The sequence below is a fragment of the Heterodontus francisci genome, chromosome 30, assembly GCF_036365525.1.
Source record: "Heterodontus francisci isolate sHetFra1 chromosome 30, sHetFra1.hap1, whole genome shotgun sequence".
Classification (NCBI taxonomy): Eukaryota; Metazoa; Chordata; class Chondrichthyes; order Heterodontiformes; family Heterodontidae; genus Heterodontus; species Heterodontus francisci.
Genome location: NC_090400.1, coordinates 56,489,051 through 56,511,004, shown reverse-complemented (window position 1 = coordinate 56,511,004; position 21,954 = coordinate 56,489,051). Strand labels below are relative to the sequence as shown.

Sequence of the window (21,954 nt, the reverse complement as noted above, 5' to 3'; positions counted from 1 at the left end):
GAATTTTATGCTGTATACAAAAACTGGGTAAAGTTAACAATCCCCAAGCACCCAGTGAGAACTTGCAATCAAAAGAGAGCACAGGTCAGAGAATCAGGCTACAATATTGTAGTCCTATCACTAACCAGCTCTCCCTTTGAGAATGGCTTCCCTGCTGGGAGTGATGACTATGCACTTATGTGTACATTAAGCCATTCTCCATTGTTTAAAGCTGAACATTTGTTTTTCAAATATCTATTGGAAGAATTCCAAATTCTAATATCCACACAAGGTGTTAGAAACCGATAACTGGTTTGTATGGCACCATACTGATATACAAAACACTAACATATTAAGGTGTTTGATTGCTTAGCTCCAAAGGGTGTAATAAAAGTTATTATGGTGTTTCAAAATATACATGTTTTAAAGAAGCTTTGAAATATATTTCGTAAGGTTAGAAATAGGAGCTACATTTCCCACCTACTTACCAAAATTATTGTAAACCAACAACCACATTTATTAGCAGACTGGAGTATGTAATTGTAAAAAAAACACAATCTAAGTGTGTACACCTAATGTTACAACCCATGACAAGTGATTCAGTGCACTCTTCCACATGTCTTGTACATTCTGTAACTATCCAGGCAAATTGTTTACTACAACAAGAACTTGTACCACCTATAATGTAGAAAAACATCCTAAGGTACTTCTCAGTCATGTAAACAAAAAAATGGACACCAATTCAGATATCAGGATCCTTCCATCCCATCAGTATAGATCTCACAAGTATAAAGCCAGTGACAGGCCCATTGCCCAGGCACACCTCAATGCACTTCAATCCTTTACAGAATTGCTTGATAATGGCTCAATGTTAAAAGTTAGCAGTCAAGAAACAAAGTCAGGCAGGTAAATGGGGTTGAGTTCTACCGAAAAGGACCAGATCTGTTGGTTCTAAATGCCTGTACATTTTCTTCAATATTCTCATGTAATGGTAGTATTTTAATGGAAATCAAACTTCCCCTATGTCAATATAAAAAAACCTAGAAAACAAGGAAATAACGGATGGTACAATAGATTAGACACTGACCCATTTTTAGTGCTGCATTAAAAGGACCCTATGTGAAATAGGTTTGGGCAACAGAATGTGCTTTTATCAGAATGGTGCAGAATAGAGAGCACTTAACCCTGCAACTAACCATAGTAAAAGGTATCTAGCTATATCTTGTTGGGGAGAGCATGAAAAACACTAAATACAAACCAAAAAGTCTAACAGAAAACAAAATAACCAAAAAGGATTTTTAGCAAGAACCCCACAGTATAGTGCTTGGGATGTTTGTTTACCATTGCTATAGTTTCAGATTAACAGTTGCAAACACTAAATATATGTAGGATGAATTTTACTGCAGTTCAGCTAAGCTAATAGGTATCTTGGGAAAAAGTACTCCACACTGTTTACAGCATTGGGGCATTTCTGGATTAAAGTCCATGGTTTAAAGGGTGTTAGCTCAACTGAAATCCAACTAGTTTAACACCAGATTTACATCAGATTGGCACAGTACGCAACTTTCCCTCATATATTTTGTAGCAACATACTTTTCAGTGTACGTTATCAATTTACTATCACGTGGCACACAAACTGAATTGTAACAAAAATAAATGTTGGGACTGGTGGGCTTAAAATGAAGAGCTGTACTGAATGAAAATGCTAGATCTGTTTAACAGCCAATCAATTGTTGTTTTGTCAATTAACCAGGGTGGCATTTGAATTCAGGGAGGAGGAATCTTTTTTTTAAATTCATTCATGGGATGTTGGTGTCACTGGCTAGGCCAGCATTTATTGCCCATCCCTACTTGCCCTTGAGAAGGTGGCGGTGAGCTGCCTTCTTGAACCGCTGCAGCCCATGTAGGGTAGGAACACCCTTGGTGCGTTGCTGCAGTGCATTTTGTAGATGGTATACACTGCTGCCACTGTGTGTCGGTGGTGGAGGGAGTGAATGTTTGTGGATGGGGTGCCAATCAAGCAGGCTGCTTTGTCCTGCATGGTGTCGAGCTTCTTGAGTGTTGTTGGAGCTCCACCCATCCAGGCAAGTGGAGAGTATTCCATCACACTCCTAACTTGTGCCTTGTAGATGGTGGACAGGTTTTGGGGAGTCAGGAGATGAGTTACTCGCCGCAGGATTCCTAGCCTCTGACTTGCTCTTGTAACCATGGTACTTATATGGCTACTCCAGTTCAGTTTCTGGTCAATGGTAGCCCCTAGGATGTTGACAGTGGGGGATTCAGCGATCGTAATGCCATTGAATGTCAAGGGGAGATGGTTAGATTCTCTCTTGTTGAAGATAGTCATTGCCTGGCGCGAATGTTACTTGCCACTTATCAGCCCAAGCCTGGATATTGTCCAAGTGTTGCTGCATTTCTACACGGACTGCTTCAGTATCTGAGGGGTCGCGAATGGTGTAGAACATTGTGCAATCATCAGCGAACATCCCCACTTCTGACCTTATGATTGAAGGAAGGTCATTGATGAAGTAGCTGAAGATGGTTGGACCTAGGACACTACCCTGAGGAACTCCTGCAGTGATCTCCTGGAGCTCAGATGATTGATCTCCAACAACCACAACCATCTTCCTTTAAGCTAGATATGACTCCAGCCAGCGGAGAGTTTGCCCCCGATTCCCATTGACTCCAGTTTTGCTAGGGCTCCTTGATGCCATACTCGATCAAATGCTGCCTTGATGGCAGTCACTCTCACCTCACTGCTTGTTCAGGTCTTTTGTCCATGTTTGAACCAAGGCTGTAATGAGGTCAGGAGTGGAGTGGCCCTGGTAGAACCCAAACTGAGCGTCACTGAGCAGGTCATTGCTAAGCAAGTGCTGCTTGATGGCACTGTTGATGACACCTTCCATCACTTTACTGATGATTGAAAGTAGACTGATGGCGTGGTGATTGGCCGGGTTGGACTCATCCTGCTTTTTGTGTATAGGACATATCTGGGCAATTTTCCACATTGCCGGGTAGATGCCACTGTTGTAGCTGTACTGGAATAGCTTGGCTAGGGATGCTGCAAGTTCTGGAGCACAGGTCTTCGGTACTATTGCCGGAATATTGTCAGGGCCCATAGCCTTTGCAGTTTCCAGTGTCTTCAGTCGTTTCTTGATATCACGCAGGGTGAATCGAATTGGCTGAAGTCTGGCATCTGTGATGCTGGGGACTTCAGGAGAAGGCCAAGATAGATCATCAACTCGGCACTTCTGGCTGAAGTTTGTTGCAAATGCTTCTGCCTTATCTTTCGCACTGATGGGCTCCCCCATCATTGAGGATGGGGATAATTGTGGAGCCACCTCCTCCAGTTAGTTGTCTAATTGTCCACCACCATTCACGGCTGGATGTGGCAGGACTGCAGAGCTTAGATCTGATTCGTTGGTTATGGGACCACTTAGCTGTCTATTGCATGCTACTTACACCGTTTGGCATGCAAGTAGTCCTCTGTTGTAGCTTCACCAGGTTGACACCTCATTTTTAGGTATGCCTGGTGCTGCTCCTGGCATGCCCTCCTGCACTCTGCATTGAACCAGGGTTGGTCTCCTGGCTTGATGGTAATGGTAGAGTGGGGGATATGCCGGGCCATGAGGTTATAGGTTGAGTACAATTCTGCTGCTGATGATGACCCACAGCGCCTCATGGATGCCCAGTTTTGTATTGCTAGATCTGTTCAAAATCTATCCCATTTAGCACGGTGATGGTGTCACACAACACAATGGACAGTATCCTCAATGTGAAGGCGGGACCATCTCCACAAGGACTGTGCAGTGGTCACTCCTACCAATACTGTCATGGACAGATGCATCTACAGCAGGCAGATTGGTGAGGACGAGGTTAAGTATGTTTTTCTCTCTAGCTGATTCCCTCACCACCTGCCACATACCCAGTCTAGCAGCTATGTCCTTTAGGACTCGGCCAGCTCAGTCAGTAGTGGTGCTACCGAGCCACTCTTGGTGATGGACTTTGAAGTCTCCCACCCAGAGTACATTCTGCACCCTTGCCACCCTCAGTGCTTCCTCCAAGTGGTGTTCAACATGGAGTACTGATTCATCAGCTGAGGGAGGGCAGTAGGTGGTAATCAGCAGGAGGTTTCCTTGCCCATGTTTGACCTGATGCCATTGAGACTTCATGGGGTCTGGAGTTGATGTTGAGGCCTCCCAGGGCAACTCCCTCCCACCTGTATACCACTGTGCTGCCACCTCTGCTGGGTCTTCCTGCCAGTGGGCAGGACATACCCGGGGATGGTGATGGTGGTGTCTGGGACATTGTCTGTAAGGTATGATTCCGTGAGTATGACTCTGTCAGGCTGTTGCTTGACTAGTCTGCGGGACAGCTCTCCCAACTTTGGCACAAGCCCCCAGATGTTAGTAAGGAGGACTTTGCAGGGTAGACAGGGCTGGGTTTGCCATTGTTGTTTCCAGTGTCTAGGTCAATGCTGGGTGGCCCGTCCGGTTTCATTCCTTTTTATTGACTTGTTCTGGTTATTTGAAGGTTGTATGGAAGTAAAGGCAATATAATGTCCAATGATTTTATCCTTATTTTTAGTCTACTAGGGGAGGGAGATAAGAAGCAATATTTTTAATGAGATCCAACAGGATTAATCTGCTCTAGCATATTTCTCCATTCAGTATGTTTTCTAGAATAGTGTCAAGTAATGTTTCTGCTAAATAAAGGTGTCTAAATAAATTATGGCCATGCTCTGCCTGATTTATAATGGGCTGGTATTTGTATTGGAGATTTTCACAAATTTATAATAGTGTTGAATTGAATGTTTGCAGTATGTTAGTTAAATAGTTTTTACATAATTTTCTTTTAGCAGCAGCCAGGACCTTTAGAAATAAAAAAGTTTAAAAATCTGCAAGATTTGTATGTATGTGATCACTCTAACAAAACAGGAGTTGGGTACCTCTTGGACTTTAAAAGCAGTTTTCTACCAACTAACTAAACATATTGATAGCATCTTTTTAAAAAGATGCAAAAATAGGAAACTAAGGAAATCCGAGTCCATTTTCAATACATCCTACAAGCCCAGGCATAAAATGAAAGGTGGGGATGTGTGAAGAGAAGCATTAAAATTATTTTGAGGATGAAAGGCAGAAACGAACATAGGGCATAACAAAAACACTCAAGTTTCATTTACAATATATATTCGACTCATTTTCCATTTTTAATTCTTGATATAATAGAAGTGTAGTTGCAGAAGTGGTCACATAAGCAGGAGTGATTGAGTTAATGACAATGTGTAGAGAAATCGAATCAATTCAGGAGTCCTCTGGTAAAAACACCTCTTCGACCCCTCATGGGCAATCGGGCAAATGCTTGGAGAACTCAGACTAATTATCATTCAGGACAAATGTACTCTTAACTACCATATGACGTGATGGCATTGATTTTCAGCCATCCATGCAGCACTTTCTTGAAGGATTTTAAGTAATCAATCCTCACTACTTCCTCCAGAATTCTTTCAACAGGTCAATCACCCTCTGGGAAATTTCCAGTTGTCCAATCTCACCTGTTGCTTTATTGCTCTCATCACATCAAGCATTACCTTTTACATGAAGTCCATACATTTTTATAATGTCTGGTAAAGATCCTCTGTAAGCCTCTGTCTTCCCAGCAGGTAAAAACACAAAGCCTCAAATCTATTTTCATAGCTTGATACACTTCGGTAGCATAATGGTTATGTTACTAGAACTGTGATCCAGAGACATGAGTTCAAATCCCACCAGGAAAGGATGGGGGAATTTAAATTTAGTTAATTAAATTAATCTGGAATAAAAAGCTAACATCAGTAACGGTGACGACGAAACTACAGGTTTGTTGTAACTCAACTGGTTCACTAATGTCCTTTAGGGAAGGAAACCTTTTGTCCTTACCCGGTCTGGCCTATACCTGATTCCACACCCACAGCAATGTGATTGACTTTTAACTGCCCTCTGCCACTGAATTGTATCAAAATTGCTATGAAAAGCTATAATCCACAAGGACTACACCAGTTTAAGGCAGCGACTCACCACCACCTTCTCAAGGGCATTTAGGGATGGGCAATAAATGGTGCCCTTGACAGCAACGTCCCCATCCCGTGAATGTATAAAAAAAGGCTTGTGATCATCCTTGTTGCCCTCTCAGTAGCAATGTCCTTCCTGGAGTAGGAGGATCAAAACTGGTATTTCGAACGAGATCATATTATTATGGTCCTAACTTTGTAATGAATAGTCAAGGCCCTGTTTGCCTTTGGCTGCATTCCTGTTATTGAGCTTCATCTGATGGAATGATCAATGAGCAAACCAAATCTTTAACCTTCAATTCTTTTTAGTTGACACCCACTGAAATCACAATATGTACCCTTTTTGTGTACTTACTGTCCATAGTTGCATACTTGTCTACATTGAAGGACATTTGCAGATTCGGGCTACTTCTATGCACTTTGGACTACTATGCAAATCTAGTTGTATTCAATTTCCCTTTTGTATGTTACTATCTCTAACACACAATTTTGTGTCATTCACAAATTTAATTAATGTGCTGTCTAGGCAATTCTGCTGATCATTATTGAATATAAAAACACAGAAATGGCCCAGCACTGGGCCACCACCTTCACAATCAGACCCAATTGGGAGGCTATTCCATTTAAAACAACCCTTTTACTGACAGCCAATTTTTTGATCATATTTCTCCTTAATTAACATGAGGCCTAAATGTCATGCACAATCTATGGTTGGGGACATGATAACGGGACATTTAGAAAATCATATTATTGGGCCGAATCAACAGTTGTATGAAAGGGAAATAGTATTTGACAAATTATTAGAATATTTTGAGGTGCAACAACCAGGGTAGATGAGGGGGAACCAACAAACTTAGTATATCTGGATTTTGAAAAAGCATTTGATAAGGTGTCACACAAGAGATTATTACACAAGATTAGGCCTCATGGGATTGGGGTAATAGCTTGGATTAAGAATTGGTTAATGGACAGAAATCAGGATTTGTTCTGCTCTTGGATGCAGGTACGGAGACGGAAAGTGGGGAGGGGGAAAACAAAATGGCAGGGGGCACGGTTTCCAATGTCATTCAGGCGCCCTGCCATTTTGTCCAGGGCCAGGAAGGCCAAGGATGGCCTTCATGTCCCAGGCCAATTGAGGCCTTAAGTGGCCAATTAATAGCTACTTGAGGGCCTCTTCCTGTCTCCACCTCAATTTTGAGGGATCTGCTGCTGCGGGGAGATTGCGCCAGGTAAGACCTGGCGGCCTCCTAGCGGGATTGGGGAGGGGTCCTTCCTTAGGGGGCAATCCATGACCCAGTAAACTCCAACCCCCACCCCGTCACCGGGCTTGCGTGAATGACCGTGGCGAACCCCATCCCACTCGCCTCTCCTGGGCTCTTCTCCAGTCTTCATACCGCAGACCAGTTGGCTTTCTGATTGGCTCTGGAGGCGGGAGCTCAAACCTTAAAGAGAGTGCCACTGACGGCAGGCAGTTAATTGCCTGCCCACCATGAAATAACAACGGGGGGGTGGGTCCAACAGAGGGTCAAGGTGGGGTCTCCCTTTTGGCCCGCTGCTGGGACCCCCATTGCCACAATAAAATCAGCCCAGAGTAAGAATGAACCCTTTGACTCCCAACATAAGCAAAGAATTCTTCCGCATTGCCCCATTTCCAACTATCCTCCTCCTCGCTAGCTCGTTAGTTTTTCTAATACTGTTCTTTGTTAATGATAACTGTTTTGTGTAGCTTTCTCTAATCTGAATGATTAATACTGTTTATAAATCCAAAGTTACCTCTTCAAGTGCCAGTTGCTGATTTTTTTTACATTTGTTGTTGAGGTGAGTGTATTAAAAGTCGACCACAATGTGAGACTGGAGTTACATGTAGGTCAGACCAGGTAGTGGGCAGCAGGCTCCTTCCTGATGTACCTTAATGAACCAGTAAAAATTGAGAGACAGTTTTTCCTGGTGCCAGCCTACAAATGATCAGATGCCTTACATTCAGTTTCCAAATTACCATGGTGGTATTTGAATTTTTTAAAAATTCATTTGTGGAATGTGGGTGTCGCTGACAAGGCCAGCATTTATTGCCCATCCCTAATTGCCCTTGAAGTGAGTGGCTTGCTAGGCCATTCCAAAGGGCATTTAAGAGGCAACTACATTGCTGTGGGTCTGGAGTCACACGTAGGCCGGACCAGGTAACGACAGTAGATTTCCTGCCCTAAAGGACATTAATGAATACGAACATACGAATACGCCACTCAGCTCCTCGAGCCTGCTCCGCCATTCAATAAGTTCATGCCTGAACTGATTATTCCACATTACCACCTACCCGATAGCCTTTCACCCCCTTATCAAAAATCTGCCCTAAGCATATTCAAAGACTCTGCTTCCACTGCCTTTTGAGGAAGAGAGTTCCAAAGACTCATGCCCCTCAGAGAAAAAATTTCTCCTCATCTCTGAATCAGATGGGTTTTTACAACAATTGACAGTGGTGCACGGTCACCATTAGACTAGATTTTTTTAAATTTCAGATTTATTAATTGAATTCAAATTTCACCATCTGCTGTGGTGGTATTTGAACCCATGCCCTCAGAGCATTAGCCTGGGCTCTGGATTACTAGTCCAGTGACATTTCCACTACGTCACTGCCTTCCAATGTTAATTGTATTGCAGTATCTACAGGAGGAGGAGGAGAAAGAAATTCCACGTGGGATCCACAGGGATAGCGTTCAATATGGACTGCTGCTTGTACAGCTTATTTGTCCCCTCCATTTGCAGCCACCCACCCCCTCATATGGAAAACAACACCCCATTAATATTATTTAATACCTCATACACCCGGTCATGCTTTAGCAATTTGGTAAAAATGGTATTTACCTACTGCAAGGATGAGAGCAATAAATTGTTTATTTTTAAAAGTAGTTTACATTTAATTCATTTTAAAGGATGACAAGGCTTTTAAAATGTATTAGAAAAGAGATCTGAGAAAATTATTAATTTTTGTGTCCTTTTAGGAAAATGGGGACAGCTTTATTAAAAGTTGTTTTTCAATGACAGAAGTGTAGCTTGAGTACTGAAAGCCTCTGGGGCTTATATGGAATTTATGGTTTCTACGAATTACACAAACAGTCTGTTTATGAGTTCAGCCACTGACAATGCTGTTTTGAGTTAATTCCTACAATTCTGCCTGATAGACGGGACTCATTATTGAGAGCCTCAATTAAATAAAGCAGAATATGGAAACAGAATCCTCAACAAAGCATCATTGAAGGATCAATTCCTAGTCAGCCGCAAACTCGTCTTCCAGAGTGTTGTTGAGTAATAGTGGGGCACTGAAGGTTCTTTAATGTGCTATAACAGGTGTTCCTTTTATTGAACAATAACATGGCTTGATATTGCAATAAGCAGGAAACAAAGTCCTCAGTATTTCACTATATAAGCTCATTGGTTGTTTTGAATTTCATATACAGTAAAACTTCACTATAACTTATATTGCTCATAATGAATACCCAGTTTTAACAATTCCAATTTCAAGACCCAATTTTCTCAGTGGAAAACAACAAACGCTTGAGCAGAATCTATCTAGACTGACCCAGATATAACGATAGAATTCAAGCTGATGCTAATTGTAAGGTAACCTATTGCAATGCAAATCCAGCGTGATGCCTGAATTTGTTGCCTGATAAGATGGCCCACCATCTGCACACAAACTGCAGAGGAAATGGACACAAGGAAACAGCAGCTAGGCAATGTGTGTGAAGGTGCAGAGTCAGAGATCATTTTTGTCTTTGAAAACAAAACTTCAACTCACTGATGATCTGGACCATAAAGGAAAATTTCCCGACCAGGCTCGGGAATGGATGCTCCATTAATATCACCAATGAGAGCATCCCAGAATGGGCCCGTACTAATCAGCAGAAACAGGGCCAGTGACAGCAAGCCTGTCCGAGAGCTCGTCCAGAGTCAGAGAACCCAGAATTCCATGCTATAAATCAGGATATTTCCATTCCCTCAGTTGTTAGTAAAGATTTATGGGTCCCCAGGAGTCTGGAGTGGCTGGGTGGAAATTGTATCACTTACTGTTTCCTGTGGAGCCATTGAGATTGTAGATGCCAATTGCCCACCAATGACTTCAACAAGCAGCCTGGCAATCTGGGAGACCTGAGTCAATGGTCTTCATGACTATGAGAATGTTAATACTAAAACGTCATGATCTGTTTCTGCCCCTTTGCTGTACCTTACCTGAACTCAGCCTAATAAAGCACAAAATTCTCATTGCTACAACACTATGGATGGTTTCATTTTTACAAAGATCATTTTAGATGTCATAATAGATTACAAATTTAATGAAAATAAAACTAGATTTTATAGGTCAAAAATAACTTGTAATCTCAGATTAACTGAGTGGTTAGGAATTCATAATATTTTAGATACCATAACGACATGAATACTGAGTATATACAGAGTTTTTACAATTTTTTTCTTTCTCCTTCTGTGTTCTTCCTGTCAAATGCATGAGCTCCAGGTGAGGTGTGAAGCTAATAAATTGGTCCTAGGATTGCTAAAGGTACTGCATCAGCAGCCACCAGGAGGTACCTAAGATTAGAAACAAGAAATGCTGGAACCACTCAGCAGGTCTGGCAGCATCTGTGAAAAGAGAAGCAGAGTTAACGTTTCGGGTCAGTGACCCTTCTTCAGAACTGACAAATATTAGAAAGGTCACAGGTTATAAGCAAGTTCCGAAGAAGGGTCACTGACCCGAAACGTTAACTCTGCTTCTTTTTTCACAGATGCTGCCAGACCTGCTGAGTGGTTCCAGCATTTCTTGTTTTTATTTCAGATTTCCAGCATCCGCAGTATTTTGCTTTTATTTTAGTACCTAAGATTAGTCATGGTCTGATTTTCCCTATCTTGCTGTGAAGCAACCACTGGCATAGAACAGGAGGTAATTCTATTCTACAACAAAATGTATTTGAGCTTCAACACACTGCAATTCTATCCTATCCAGTTTACATAGAGTTAAAAATTCCACAGTTCTCAATCTCAACAGTATTTCCAAAAAGGTTTACTCTCATGTACTCCTTAGCTGCTAGCTCCCCTGTGTGACCATGATGCATTATGCCTCCCCAACCTCTCTGCAGCCTTTGACAATCGACCACATCATTCTCCTTCAATGCCTTTCTTCCACTGTCCAGCTCAGTCAGACCTTGGTTCCTACCCATCATGGCTCCATTCTCATTGACAACAACTTTTATATAGTGCCTTTACCGTAATAAAATGCCCCAAGGCGTTTCATAGGAGCAATACAAAACAAAGTATGACATCAAGCCACAAAAGGAGATATTAGGTCAGATGACCAAAAGCTTGGTCAAAGATGTAGGTTTTAATGAGGAAAGCGAGGTGGAGAGATGTAGGGAGGGTATTCCAGAGATTGGGCCCTAGGCAACTGAAGGCATGGCCACCAATGGTTGAGCAATTAAAATTAGGGATGCACAAGAGGCCAGAATTAGAGGAGTGCAGATATCTTGGAATGTTGTGGGGCTGGAGGAGATTACAGAGATAGGGAGAGGCAAGGCCATGCAGGGATTTGAAAACAAGGATGAGAATTTTATCAAGACGTTGCTTCACTGGGAGCCAATGTAGGTCAGCGAGCACAGCGGGTGCTAGGGGAATGGGACTTAAGATAGGGCCAGCAGATTTATCCAGTTGTAATCAGAACATATTCAGCAATGGCTTCTCTTCTTGCAAACTCCATTTCACGACCCCACCGCCCCACAACCATTACATTCAGAGTCCCCCAAAGGTCTATCCTTGGTCCCCTCCTCGTCCTCACCTACATGCTGCCTCATGGTGGCATCATCCCAAGACACACTTAAACTGATGATACCCAGCTCTACCTCTCCACTGCCTCTGCTCATCTGACGTCCAGTCTTGGAAAACCTGAACTTCCTCCAGTTAAATATTAGCAAAATCAGAAGCATTATCTTTGGCTCCTGCCACAAACTCTGTACCCATTAAGATCAATTGCATTCCCCTCCCTCACTTTGGTTTAGGATGTTTCAGGCTGAACTAAACTGTTCACAAATTCAACATCCTATTTAATCCCAAATTGTGCTTCTTACCTATATTCTCTTCAAAACAAAATCGTTTGTGTCCACCTTTATAACACTGATCCACTCTGTCACTACTTTAGCTCATCAATTGCTGAAACCTTCACCTATGCCGTTGTCATTTCCAGATGCAACTATTTCATGCTCTCCTGGTCAGCCTCCAATCTCCACAGCTTGTAAATTTCAGTTCATGTAAAACTCTGCAACCCTGGATTTTACCAGTCCCTCGATGTCATGGGTTGTGGCGGGAGACCCATAAAATGCTAGTGGGAGCGATCCACCACGCCGGATATTAGTGACGGCTGCGAGGCCTCGGTGAGCCCCCCACCGTTGCTTGGCAGAGGGGCTTTCATTAAAATATTAAAATGAAGATAATTAACATGCAGATGAACCTACCTGCTGACGGCTGCCATCCCATGTCGATTTTCCAGCCAACTGGCCGCAACTCGCGCGCCTTCGGAACTCCATAGAGTTCCTAGGTGAGAGACTGGTGGGAAGGGGGGGAGGAATAAAATTATTGGGGTTGGCGGGGTGGAAAGCGTGGAAAACCTTTAAACCTTTTTCATTGGGTGTGGGGAAGGTGGGAAGGGGTTTCGGGTCAAAAGGAATGAATTTTGTTGGGGGAGAGGTTGTTACTGATAACTAATTTTTTTGTGGTGGGGGGAATAGGCCAAAAAAAAAAACCTTGCACATCAGGGTGTTGAAGAGGGGATTGCAGGTGTGCACAAATCTGAATGTAAAGTTTCATTGACCTGGCACCTTGAAAAATATAAATTTCATCTTGGGGCTGCAAGCCCTTTAAAAATGGCAGTGGCGCCAGACGCCGTTGCCGGGGATGCGGCGGCTGCCTCCTCTACGTCATTGGGGGGCTGCTGCTCCGCCCCTTCCATTTGAATGAGCCCCCAAGCGTAATATTGCGGGGGCTCAGCAGTGGCACTTCCGTGTCGGAAGGCCACCGACTTTGCAGCCTGCCGCGCTGATAAAATTCAGCCCTAAGTCTCACATGCTCATCAGACCTGTTTGTGCTGACCTACATTTCTAGTAACTCAAATATAAAATTTTTCATGGCCTCGCTCCTCCCCATTTCTGTAACATCCTACAGCACCTCCTCATTCTCTCAGATCATCTGATTCCGGTCTTTTATTCATCTCTCTTAGCTTTGCTCCATGATTGGCGGCTGCACCTCCAACTGCCTATGCCCCATTCTTTGGTATTCCCTAAACCCTTCCATCTTTTCACTGCCCCCTCTTCCTTTAAGACTCTCCTTAAAACCCACCTGTTTGACATTTTGGTCATTCCTTCTCATCTATCTCCTTCTTTGGCTCAGTGTCTTATTTTTGATTATGACTGTGAATCGCTTTGGGATGTTTTTCTAAGTTAAAAGCACACTATAAATGCAAGTTATTGTTGTAGTTACAAAGTGGAATTTGTGGTGGTCTGGGGACAGCTGCCTCTTATTTTCTTGGCCAAAGAACAGTGAGAGACATGACACGGGAAGGGAAAATATCATACGAAAGAAAGAAAAACAATGAGCTCTTGATTTATGTTTCCACAAGGTTTTCCTCCCTTTTAGGGATAGAGAGAAGAGACAAGGATACCCAGTGGCATCATTGCTTACAAATCTTACTGAATTAAATCTATTTGCATTAACTACATTGGTAGTCCATGCTTTAATGTCAAATTAAGACAAAAACAAATATACATTATCTTAAATACCTAAAATATAATAGTTGAGTTGGTGTATGAGTTACTATCTTTTGTATGCTACATGAATAAAGTCCTCTTGGATAGTGCTTCAACAAACCAAATGTGCTTCTGCACAACAGCAATATATATACAAAAATATATAATATATAATATATCAGGCCAAAATTGACACCTCAATAGACACATTAAAGGTACACAGCTGTGTTTTCATAAAGTTTATATGCTATGCCTGTGGCACTTCTAAGTGGTTTATGGGTCTTAGATGCCACTGCTGGAATGACTTTGGAACATATGCAGAGGCCCCCTGCTGATCATGACACACACTCTTCAGAATCCTTCTCACTCATTAGGCACCTCTCCCTGTCAACAATCTCCGCCCTACTTAATTGTTTTCTCTGTCCTCTGCAGGTCTTTCTGTCTCTCTTTTTTTTAACCTCGCAACCACACATTTAGACTACAAAGAATGGGAACAAAAAGGATATTAAAAGTTTGAATAAGACATGTATTTCAGAATTTTTATAGAACTATATATCCTGTTACAGCCAGGTGAGGAGGGGGTCCCAGGCTCCCCTCTTGTCCTTCCTCTTATTTGACTGCAACAGGGTTTATTCCTTTTTAAACAGTGGTTGTGTTTACCACCTTGGTGAGTGTTTTACTTTTAATGTGATTGTGAAAGAACCAGACAGGTTTTCTTGAGTTTAAAAAAGAAAGGTGAGTTTATTACACTTAATCTAAAACCGATCTGGAAAAAGAATAAGTTTACGCTACACATGCACGCAAGACTCACAAACACGCGAATAGATTATAGAGGGAAAAGTAGATTTTGTCGTTGGATTAGAGTCCAGAATAAATGAAAATTAAATACAGTCTGTGAAATTGGATGATTCAGTGGTCTTCCGAATGAAGTCGTATTCTTGTAAGTCCTTGGCTGGTCAAAGTGCACTTTGGTGGCTGGCCCGTTTGGCTCAAGGCTTTCTTGGAGGCAGACTTGTAGGGGGCACTCTTCCCCTGGTCTCTGTATGTAGCAATCTGTAGGTTTGGAGAATCCGCAGTTGCAGATGGGGGTTCAAACTTGTGTTATCTGGAGAGAGAGAGAGAGAGAGACACACACAGCCTTCCTGCTGCTGCACAGTCTGAGTTACTGCCCATCTGTCTTTGTTCAAGGAAACTTTTAGCTTTCAGAGAGATAGACAGATGGCCACATGATAGCCTCAGTGTAGTCACTGGAACCTTCTAATGATATTCAAGGTTTGGAATTGGCTCCCCAGGCCCCAGAATGCCAATATTTACACTTGGAGGGAGTTTTCTCTTTTAAAGTCAAGGTGTTAGGATTGCCTTGAATGCTGTGTTAATGAAGCAATCTTAGGTAATTCAATCAATTAGAGCAAGCCATTGTTCTGGTCCATGCTGCCCAGACCTGTGTCTCCGGGTGGGTCTTTGGAATCTGAAAAGGTGTTTCAGATGCAAATTGTGGTGGCCATCTTGGCTGCTAGATTTTATTTTAAAGTTAACGGCAGGCTTTTTTCCATTAGAAGTTTAATGCAAGTTTCCAACGCTGAATTAATAATCGCTCATTTGGCATATCGTGTTTTAGGAACATAGGAGGAGTAGGCCATTCAGCCCGTCCAGCCTGCTCCGTCATTCTAGATCATGGCTGATCGCCTACCTCAGCGCCATATTCCTGCACTATCCCTATATCCCTTGATGTAGCTATCAACTAGAAATCTATCAATCTTTGTTTTGAACTCAATGACTGAGCTTCCACCACTGTCTGGGGCAGAGAATTCCAAAGATTCACCACCCTCTGAGTGAAGAAGTTCCTCCTCATCTCAGTCCTAAATGACTCGTCCTTTATTCTGAGCTTGGGTTCTAGACCCCACAGCCAGGGGAAACATCCTTTCTGCATCTACCCTGTCTATCCCTTTAAGAATTTTGTACATTTCTATGAGGTTGCCTCTCGTTCTTCTAAACTCCAGAGAATACAGGCCCAGTCTCCTCAATGTCTCCTCATAGGACAATCAGTCTGGTGAGCCTCTGCTGCACTCCCTCTATGGCGAGCATATCCTTCCTCAGGCAAGGGGACCAGAACTTCACACAATATTTCAGATGTGGCCTCACCAATGCTCTATACAATTGACGGAAGACTTCTTTGCTCCTGTACTCAAATCCTCTTGCGATAAAGGCTAACACACTGTTTGCCTTCCTAATTGCTTGCTGCACCTGCAGGTTAGCTTTCAGTGACTTATGAACAAGGACACCCAGGTCCCTTTGGACACCAACACTTTCCAATCTTTCACCATTTAAGAAATATTTTGCACCTCCGTTTCTCCTACCAAAGTGGATAACCTCACACTTATCCACATTATATTCCATCTGCCATGTTCTTGCCCACTCACTCAGCCTGTCCAAATCCCCTTGAAGCCTCTTTGCATCCTCCTCACAACTCACATTCCCGCCAAGCTTTGTGTCATCCGCAAACTTGAAAATATTACAATTGGTCCCCACATCCAAATCATTGATATAGATTGTGAACAGCTGAGGCTCAAGCACTGATCCTTGCCGTACCCAACTTATCACAGCCTGCCAACCTGAGAATGACCTATTTATTCCTACTCTCTGTTTTCTGCCTGTTACCCAATCTTTAACCCAAGCTAGTATATTACCCCCAGTCCCATGCACTTTAATTTTGCTTAGTAACCTCCTATGTGGGACTTTATCAAAATCCTTCTGAAAGTCCAAATATACCACATCTACTGGCTCCCCCTTATTCATCCTCAAAAAACTTTAACAAGTTTGTCAAACATGTTTTCCCCTTCATAAATCCATGCTGACTCTACCCAATCAGACTATTATTTTCTAAGTGTCCAGTAACCACAGTCCTTATAATAGATTCTAGTATTTTCCCTACTACTGACGTCAGACTAACAGGTCTGTAGTTCACTGTTTTCTCTCTCCCTCCTTTCTTAAACAATGAGGTTACATTTACAACCTTCCAATCTGCAGGCACCACTGCAGAATTTATAGAATTTTGAAAGATGATCACCAATGCATCCACTATAGGGTGAAGATCATCGGGTCCCGGGGATTTGTCAATTTTCAGTCCCATTAATTTCTCTAATACTAATATTACTAATCCTAATTTCTTTCAGTTCCTCATTCTCAGTAGACCCTTAGATCTCAAGTATTTCAGGGAGACTTCTTGGATCTTCCTCCGTGAAGACAGATACAAAGTAATTATTTAGCTTCCCTGCCATTTTTCTATTTTTCATGATAAATCTCCTGGTCTCTGCCTGTAATGGACCCACATTTGTCTTTGCCAATTTATTCCTTTTTACATACCTATAGAAGATTTTACAATCCATATTTATATTTCTTGCCTGTTTACATTCATATTGTATTCTCTCTTTCCTTATCAATTTCTTGGTCCTCCTTTGCTGGATTCTAAAATTCTCCCAATCCTCCGGCTTATGACTTTTTTTGGGCAACTTTATAAGCCTCCCCCTTTGAATCTAATACTAATAGGGTTTTCTTGACAATCCAAACCAGGACATAATAAAAACTTGTTTAATATAGGACCTTTCCACCAAAATGTCTCAAATGCTTTAGACAATTACTTGTTTTGAAGTATATATGGGCTGTTATATGGGCAAACACAACAGCCAGCAACTTCTCTCAAAATACAATGAAATGAATGACCAGAATGCAATCGACAGTAAGCTCAATTCTTCACTCTGCTACCACGCACAGAAGCCCATGCCATCCATTCCCAGCAGAACTGATGCTGAATTGCATTATTTGTCCCTAAATCTATACCAGTTTCCCTTCGAATACATGTTATTTTACAAGGCTGTACAGCACTCTGCATACATGTAGCTTTTTAGCCACTAGTTGAACTGCGGAATTCTCATTTCCTAAGGAAGGTAAGGGTTAAGACACTTGAGAACTTCAAATCATAAAGAGGTGAGAAAACAGTTGGGTTTAAAGACAACTTTTGTTTTGCTAACTGTTCTTCAGAAATAAATTGGCAAAAGATTAAAGATTTATTTTAGTAGTTTGAAACAAACTCTTCAAGTTCACACCCATGGTAGACTACTCAACAGAAAATGGATGTCAATCATCAACAGACACAAACTTTTGTCTACACCTTGCCAGCGCCACCATTTGTTTACTGCCCTTTATACCAAGTGCATCTGTTAGCATGGATCTTTGATTCAACTTATTGCTCATAAGAACAGAAAGGAAAAGCTGCAATAAAACCAAAAATATTATTACAAAGTAATTGGGATACAATGAGTAAACAATGGTAGTTGTAGCACTTGATGTGTAGCATGAATCTAACTGAATACATTAAACTTTTGGCCTCTCTTGTCAAAGCAGGAAACAGAGTAAAGTCAAGACCTGCCGTAGGCAGAGAATGTCAGGTTTGTTATTTCTATGCTTTACAAAAACACAAAGTAAGTACAACTAGAAGCAGCTGATCACACAATTGAACATGAACCACCTGCTGTACTAGATATCAACACCTTTGAAAAACACTTATTTTAGGTTCAGAAATCTATTGATTGCTGACACCGGCTACACAAATACATCCCTCTCTAACAACACTGCACAAATAATGCTGAAAATCCCTTCACTTGCACGCATATGTCCTCTGGGTTCAATTTTCAATTTTTACAGAATGTGTCAGTAACTGACTACTGTGAAAAACAGGGTTAGATGTAGGCTACTTGAGGGTCAATATTGTAAAGGTAATACAGTCTATTTATTTAAGTGTATAATTTTTCAAAATCCTTTCTCCATCAGTTAATTTCTATGGGAGCCTGCTCTGTTAAGCAAATACCAAAAATTGACATGTTCGTTTAAGCCTCATTTATATCTATAATCACATTCCAGCCATCCATGTTCTCAACCAGTCATGGTGTAAATAGTTGATACAGTGTATTACCACAGTAAGGTCTATAACAGCCTGAGGTCATTCCATTATAGTAAATATGGAAACATTTTTCTAAATTTTGTTTAATGCAGAGATACATACTGACTTTCCACAATTTTTTCATGTACTTAACAGGAAGGATTGTATGACCATAAATTCAAAGGGTTATTTCATGGGACAGTGACATCACATGCAATAAAATTCAAAATAATCTAGGATAGAATCAGTCATCAAAAGTACTAACTAGTTTAAACCAAGTATATCTATTAATTACTATCACAGAAAAGGGAATCTATATCGACTGTGTATTTCCAAAGTTATTCAGCTTTAATTTTTATTTTTAATTTAATAATAATGCATATACACAGCAAATTTAGCACTATTGTAAAATAGTCTTGGTTTTGCTTAGGTAATAAAATTGCCACAGTAAAAATTAGGTGTCAAGGCCTGAACTGACTCTGAAACAAAGAAAAGTGAGACTTCTCTTCTATGGGGAATCTCACTTCGCTTTGCACTTGTTGGCACTGGTTTCAGGCTGCACCTACACTGTAACTGCTTGACGATGACATTAATACTGCAATATGAATGTAGCTTAAATACTATTAGTAATGAGTAAGATTGCCTCAATTTCCATCTTAAAGACATTCCTTAAACCCTACCTCTTTGACCAAGATTTTGGCATGTGCCCATATATCTGATGTGTAAAATTTTGGTTGATAACACTCATGTGAAGTGTTACTACATTAAAGGTGCTATATAAATGCAAGTTGCTGTTGTTGAAAGTAATGGCTATTAACCACAATTTTTTAAGCTTGCTGGATGAGCTTTTTCCACCAAAACTGACCTTTAAATAATTTTTACATTGCCTTCCAACATTGTTCTTCTGGAACTTGGTAGATCAAAATAAAAGTCCAAAACAAAAACAGAAAATGGTGGAAATGTATGGCAGAACTTCTTGCACCTGAAAGGAATTTTTCTGGTTAAGTCCCTTCTTCACAACCGATGAAAGTTTGATGAAATATCCCACCCAAACATTAACATTACCTATCTTTTCTCTTTCGGATTATGACTAACATAGGTGTGCATTCCCAATATTTTCAATTTACAATTCATATTTAACCCTTGACATCACAGGGGAGATAAAAGGAGAAGAGTCGGCAAGATCTAGTGATCTCTGTGACGTGGATTTCCTGTCTCCCAAAATTAAGCTTGAATCCTGCGTCAAGTCAAGGGGGATCTCCAGCCTTCCGGCAACAGTGACGTCATCAAGCAGGGTAGACAGCCAACACACTGATGTATTCTCTCAGACAGCAACCCAGGAGCTAAAATACACTGATTACCCTTCACTTTTATATAAGTTTTACAGAGCAAAATAAATGATTATTTCAGCTTCTACCTTAATTCATGCCCTAATCATAAATAAACTTTTAAAAAAATTAAAACTTTTTTTAATCATAGAAGAGAAATTTGACATTCCACAAATATAAAATTAGTTTTTCAAGGTGAGATGGAAACCACACTTGCCAAATGGAAACATATTAATTTTGTCATATGGAACACTATTTGAACTGTTACTTGTTGAAAAAGGACCACAGAGCAGTGGCTGAAAACATGGCTGCACATTTGTATTCTGAGAGACATTTGCCTAGAGAGACTATGGGAGTGCCCCGATTCAATTAGCCGGATGGGATTTGTCAATAGTGATGATCAAAAGACATTGAGAGTCATTGTCTGTGTAAGAGCCAGCATTCCACCCACCCCCCTGCCCACCTCCACTGAGTGTGTCTACTGAGCTTTGAAGAATCAACAAACCTCGCAGGTGATGCTGTCTCAAACAAAGAGCTAGTCACATGACTAATGTGCTGGCCAATCCTGGGAATTGATTGAATTGTGCTCACAGTAAAATTTTGAATCAAAGACTTTACATCCAATCCAAAACCAGTAACTGAATTCCATCTACTATTTCAAACCTTCCCCCTTTAATTCTTTCTCCTCCTCTGTATCTATTTGTGTGTGTGTTTATCGCGTTTGCATGCTAGCGTCATGTATTTTTAGCAGTTTTAACTGAGTTAGAGTTTTCAGGTTAATAAATTTACACCTTTGTTGTTTAAATCTGAGAAAACCTGTCTGGTTGATTCCTTTACAATTACAGTTAGAAGCAGTGGCAAGGACTCACTGAGGGGAAGCTAAAAAAAAAAATGTTTTAAAAGTTAAACCCTGTTACGGCCAAACCAGGAAAGGGCTGAGAGGGGAGCCTGAGACCCCTTCCTCACCTGGTTGTAATACATCAGAGAGGTTTATTAGCAGTAATTATGAATTTAGTATGCCTTTAAAAACCCAGACACACCTTTCAACAAGGTACTTTTTCAAGGGTTTTTACAGAAAACTAATAGTGTAAAAGGGCAAGTTTTTGTCAGTTCTAATTGATTGCGAGGTTGTGGGGACGGGGGGCAGACCTCAACAGTGTACCCTATGGCAAAGCGTAGAATCAGTGACAGAACTTCTGGATTTCCACGTTTAACTCTGAGTGTGGACTCCAGAAATTGCTTTCAGTTTCAGAGAAGCAGGATAAGTGAAAGCTGACAATTTCACTGTCATTACTACTGCAAAATTCAGGTCATTATTTTGGCTGTTAATAGAATGTGTGCAGCAATCAAGATTCATATAATTATCACATAAAAAAACCATGATGGAATTGAAAGGAGGGTGGATAATTTTATTTTAAAGCATCCTGGACTGAATGGATTATCTAAAAAAAAAGTAATCTGAAACGGAACTATTAATCTTACAGATAATAAATCACATTATAATACATTGAAATGGATTTATGCATGAGGAAATGTACTTTAACACTTCAAATGCTAGTCAAGTAATTTGCTGTATTTGTCATAGAGACTCCGTGCTTATTTGCAAAGAAAGAATTAAGCAGGATGAGTGTTCAGGGATGATCAAGAAAATTCTACTGTAAATGACTGCCACAATTTCTGACTGACAAATGTTGTAAATATCTTCTGTATCTGCATAAGTCTGCTAGTGTTCTCCTTCAGTAAGTATGCCATTATTTCTTCGACCTGTGACATTTCGACCCAATAGAATCTCAGTTTTTCTTTTGATATGCCAATGTGAAGCGGTATGGGACGTTTTCTACATTCAAGTTGCTGTACTAAAGGCAAGTGCTGGTTATGCTGATCCAA

General features: G+C 41.2%; 1 protein-coding gene across 13 annotated transcripts in view; it reads right to left on the bottom strand.

Moving 5' to 3' along the window:
• Positions 1 to 21,954, bottom strand: part of brip1 (BRCA1 interacting helicase 1) — a 643,193-nt gene that overhangs the window by 338,713 nt on the left and 282,526 nt on the right. The window contains exon 26 of one of the 13 annotated variants that reach the window (XM_068010726.1): positions 14,623 to 14,908. The exons of 11 other annotated variants lie outside the window; for them this stretch is intronic. In XM_068010726.1, coding sequence (XP_067866827.1) covers positions 14,894 to 14,908 — 15 coding nt within the window. In that variant the 3' untranslated portion in view covers positions 14,623 to 14,893. Of the gene's footprint in view, positions 1 to 14,622; positions 14,909 to 19,051; positions 19,722 to 21,954 lie in introns of those variants that run through there. One more of the 13 variants, XM_068010725.1, reaches the window with a different exon arrangement.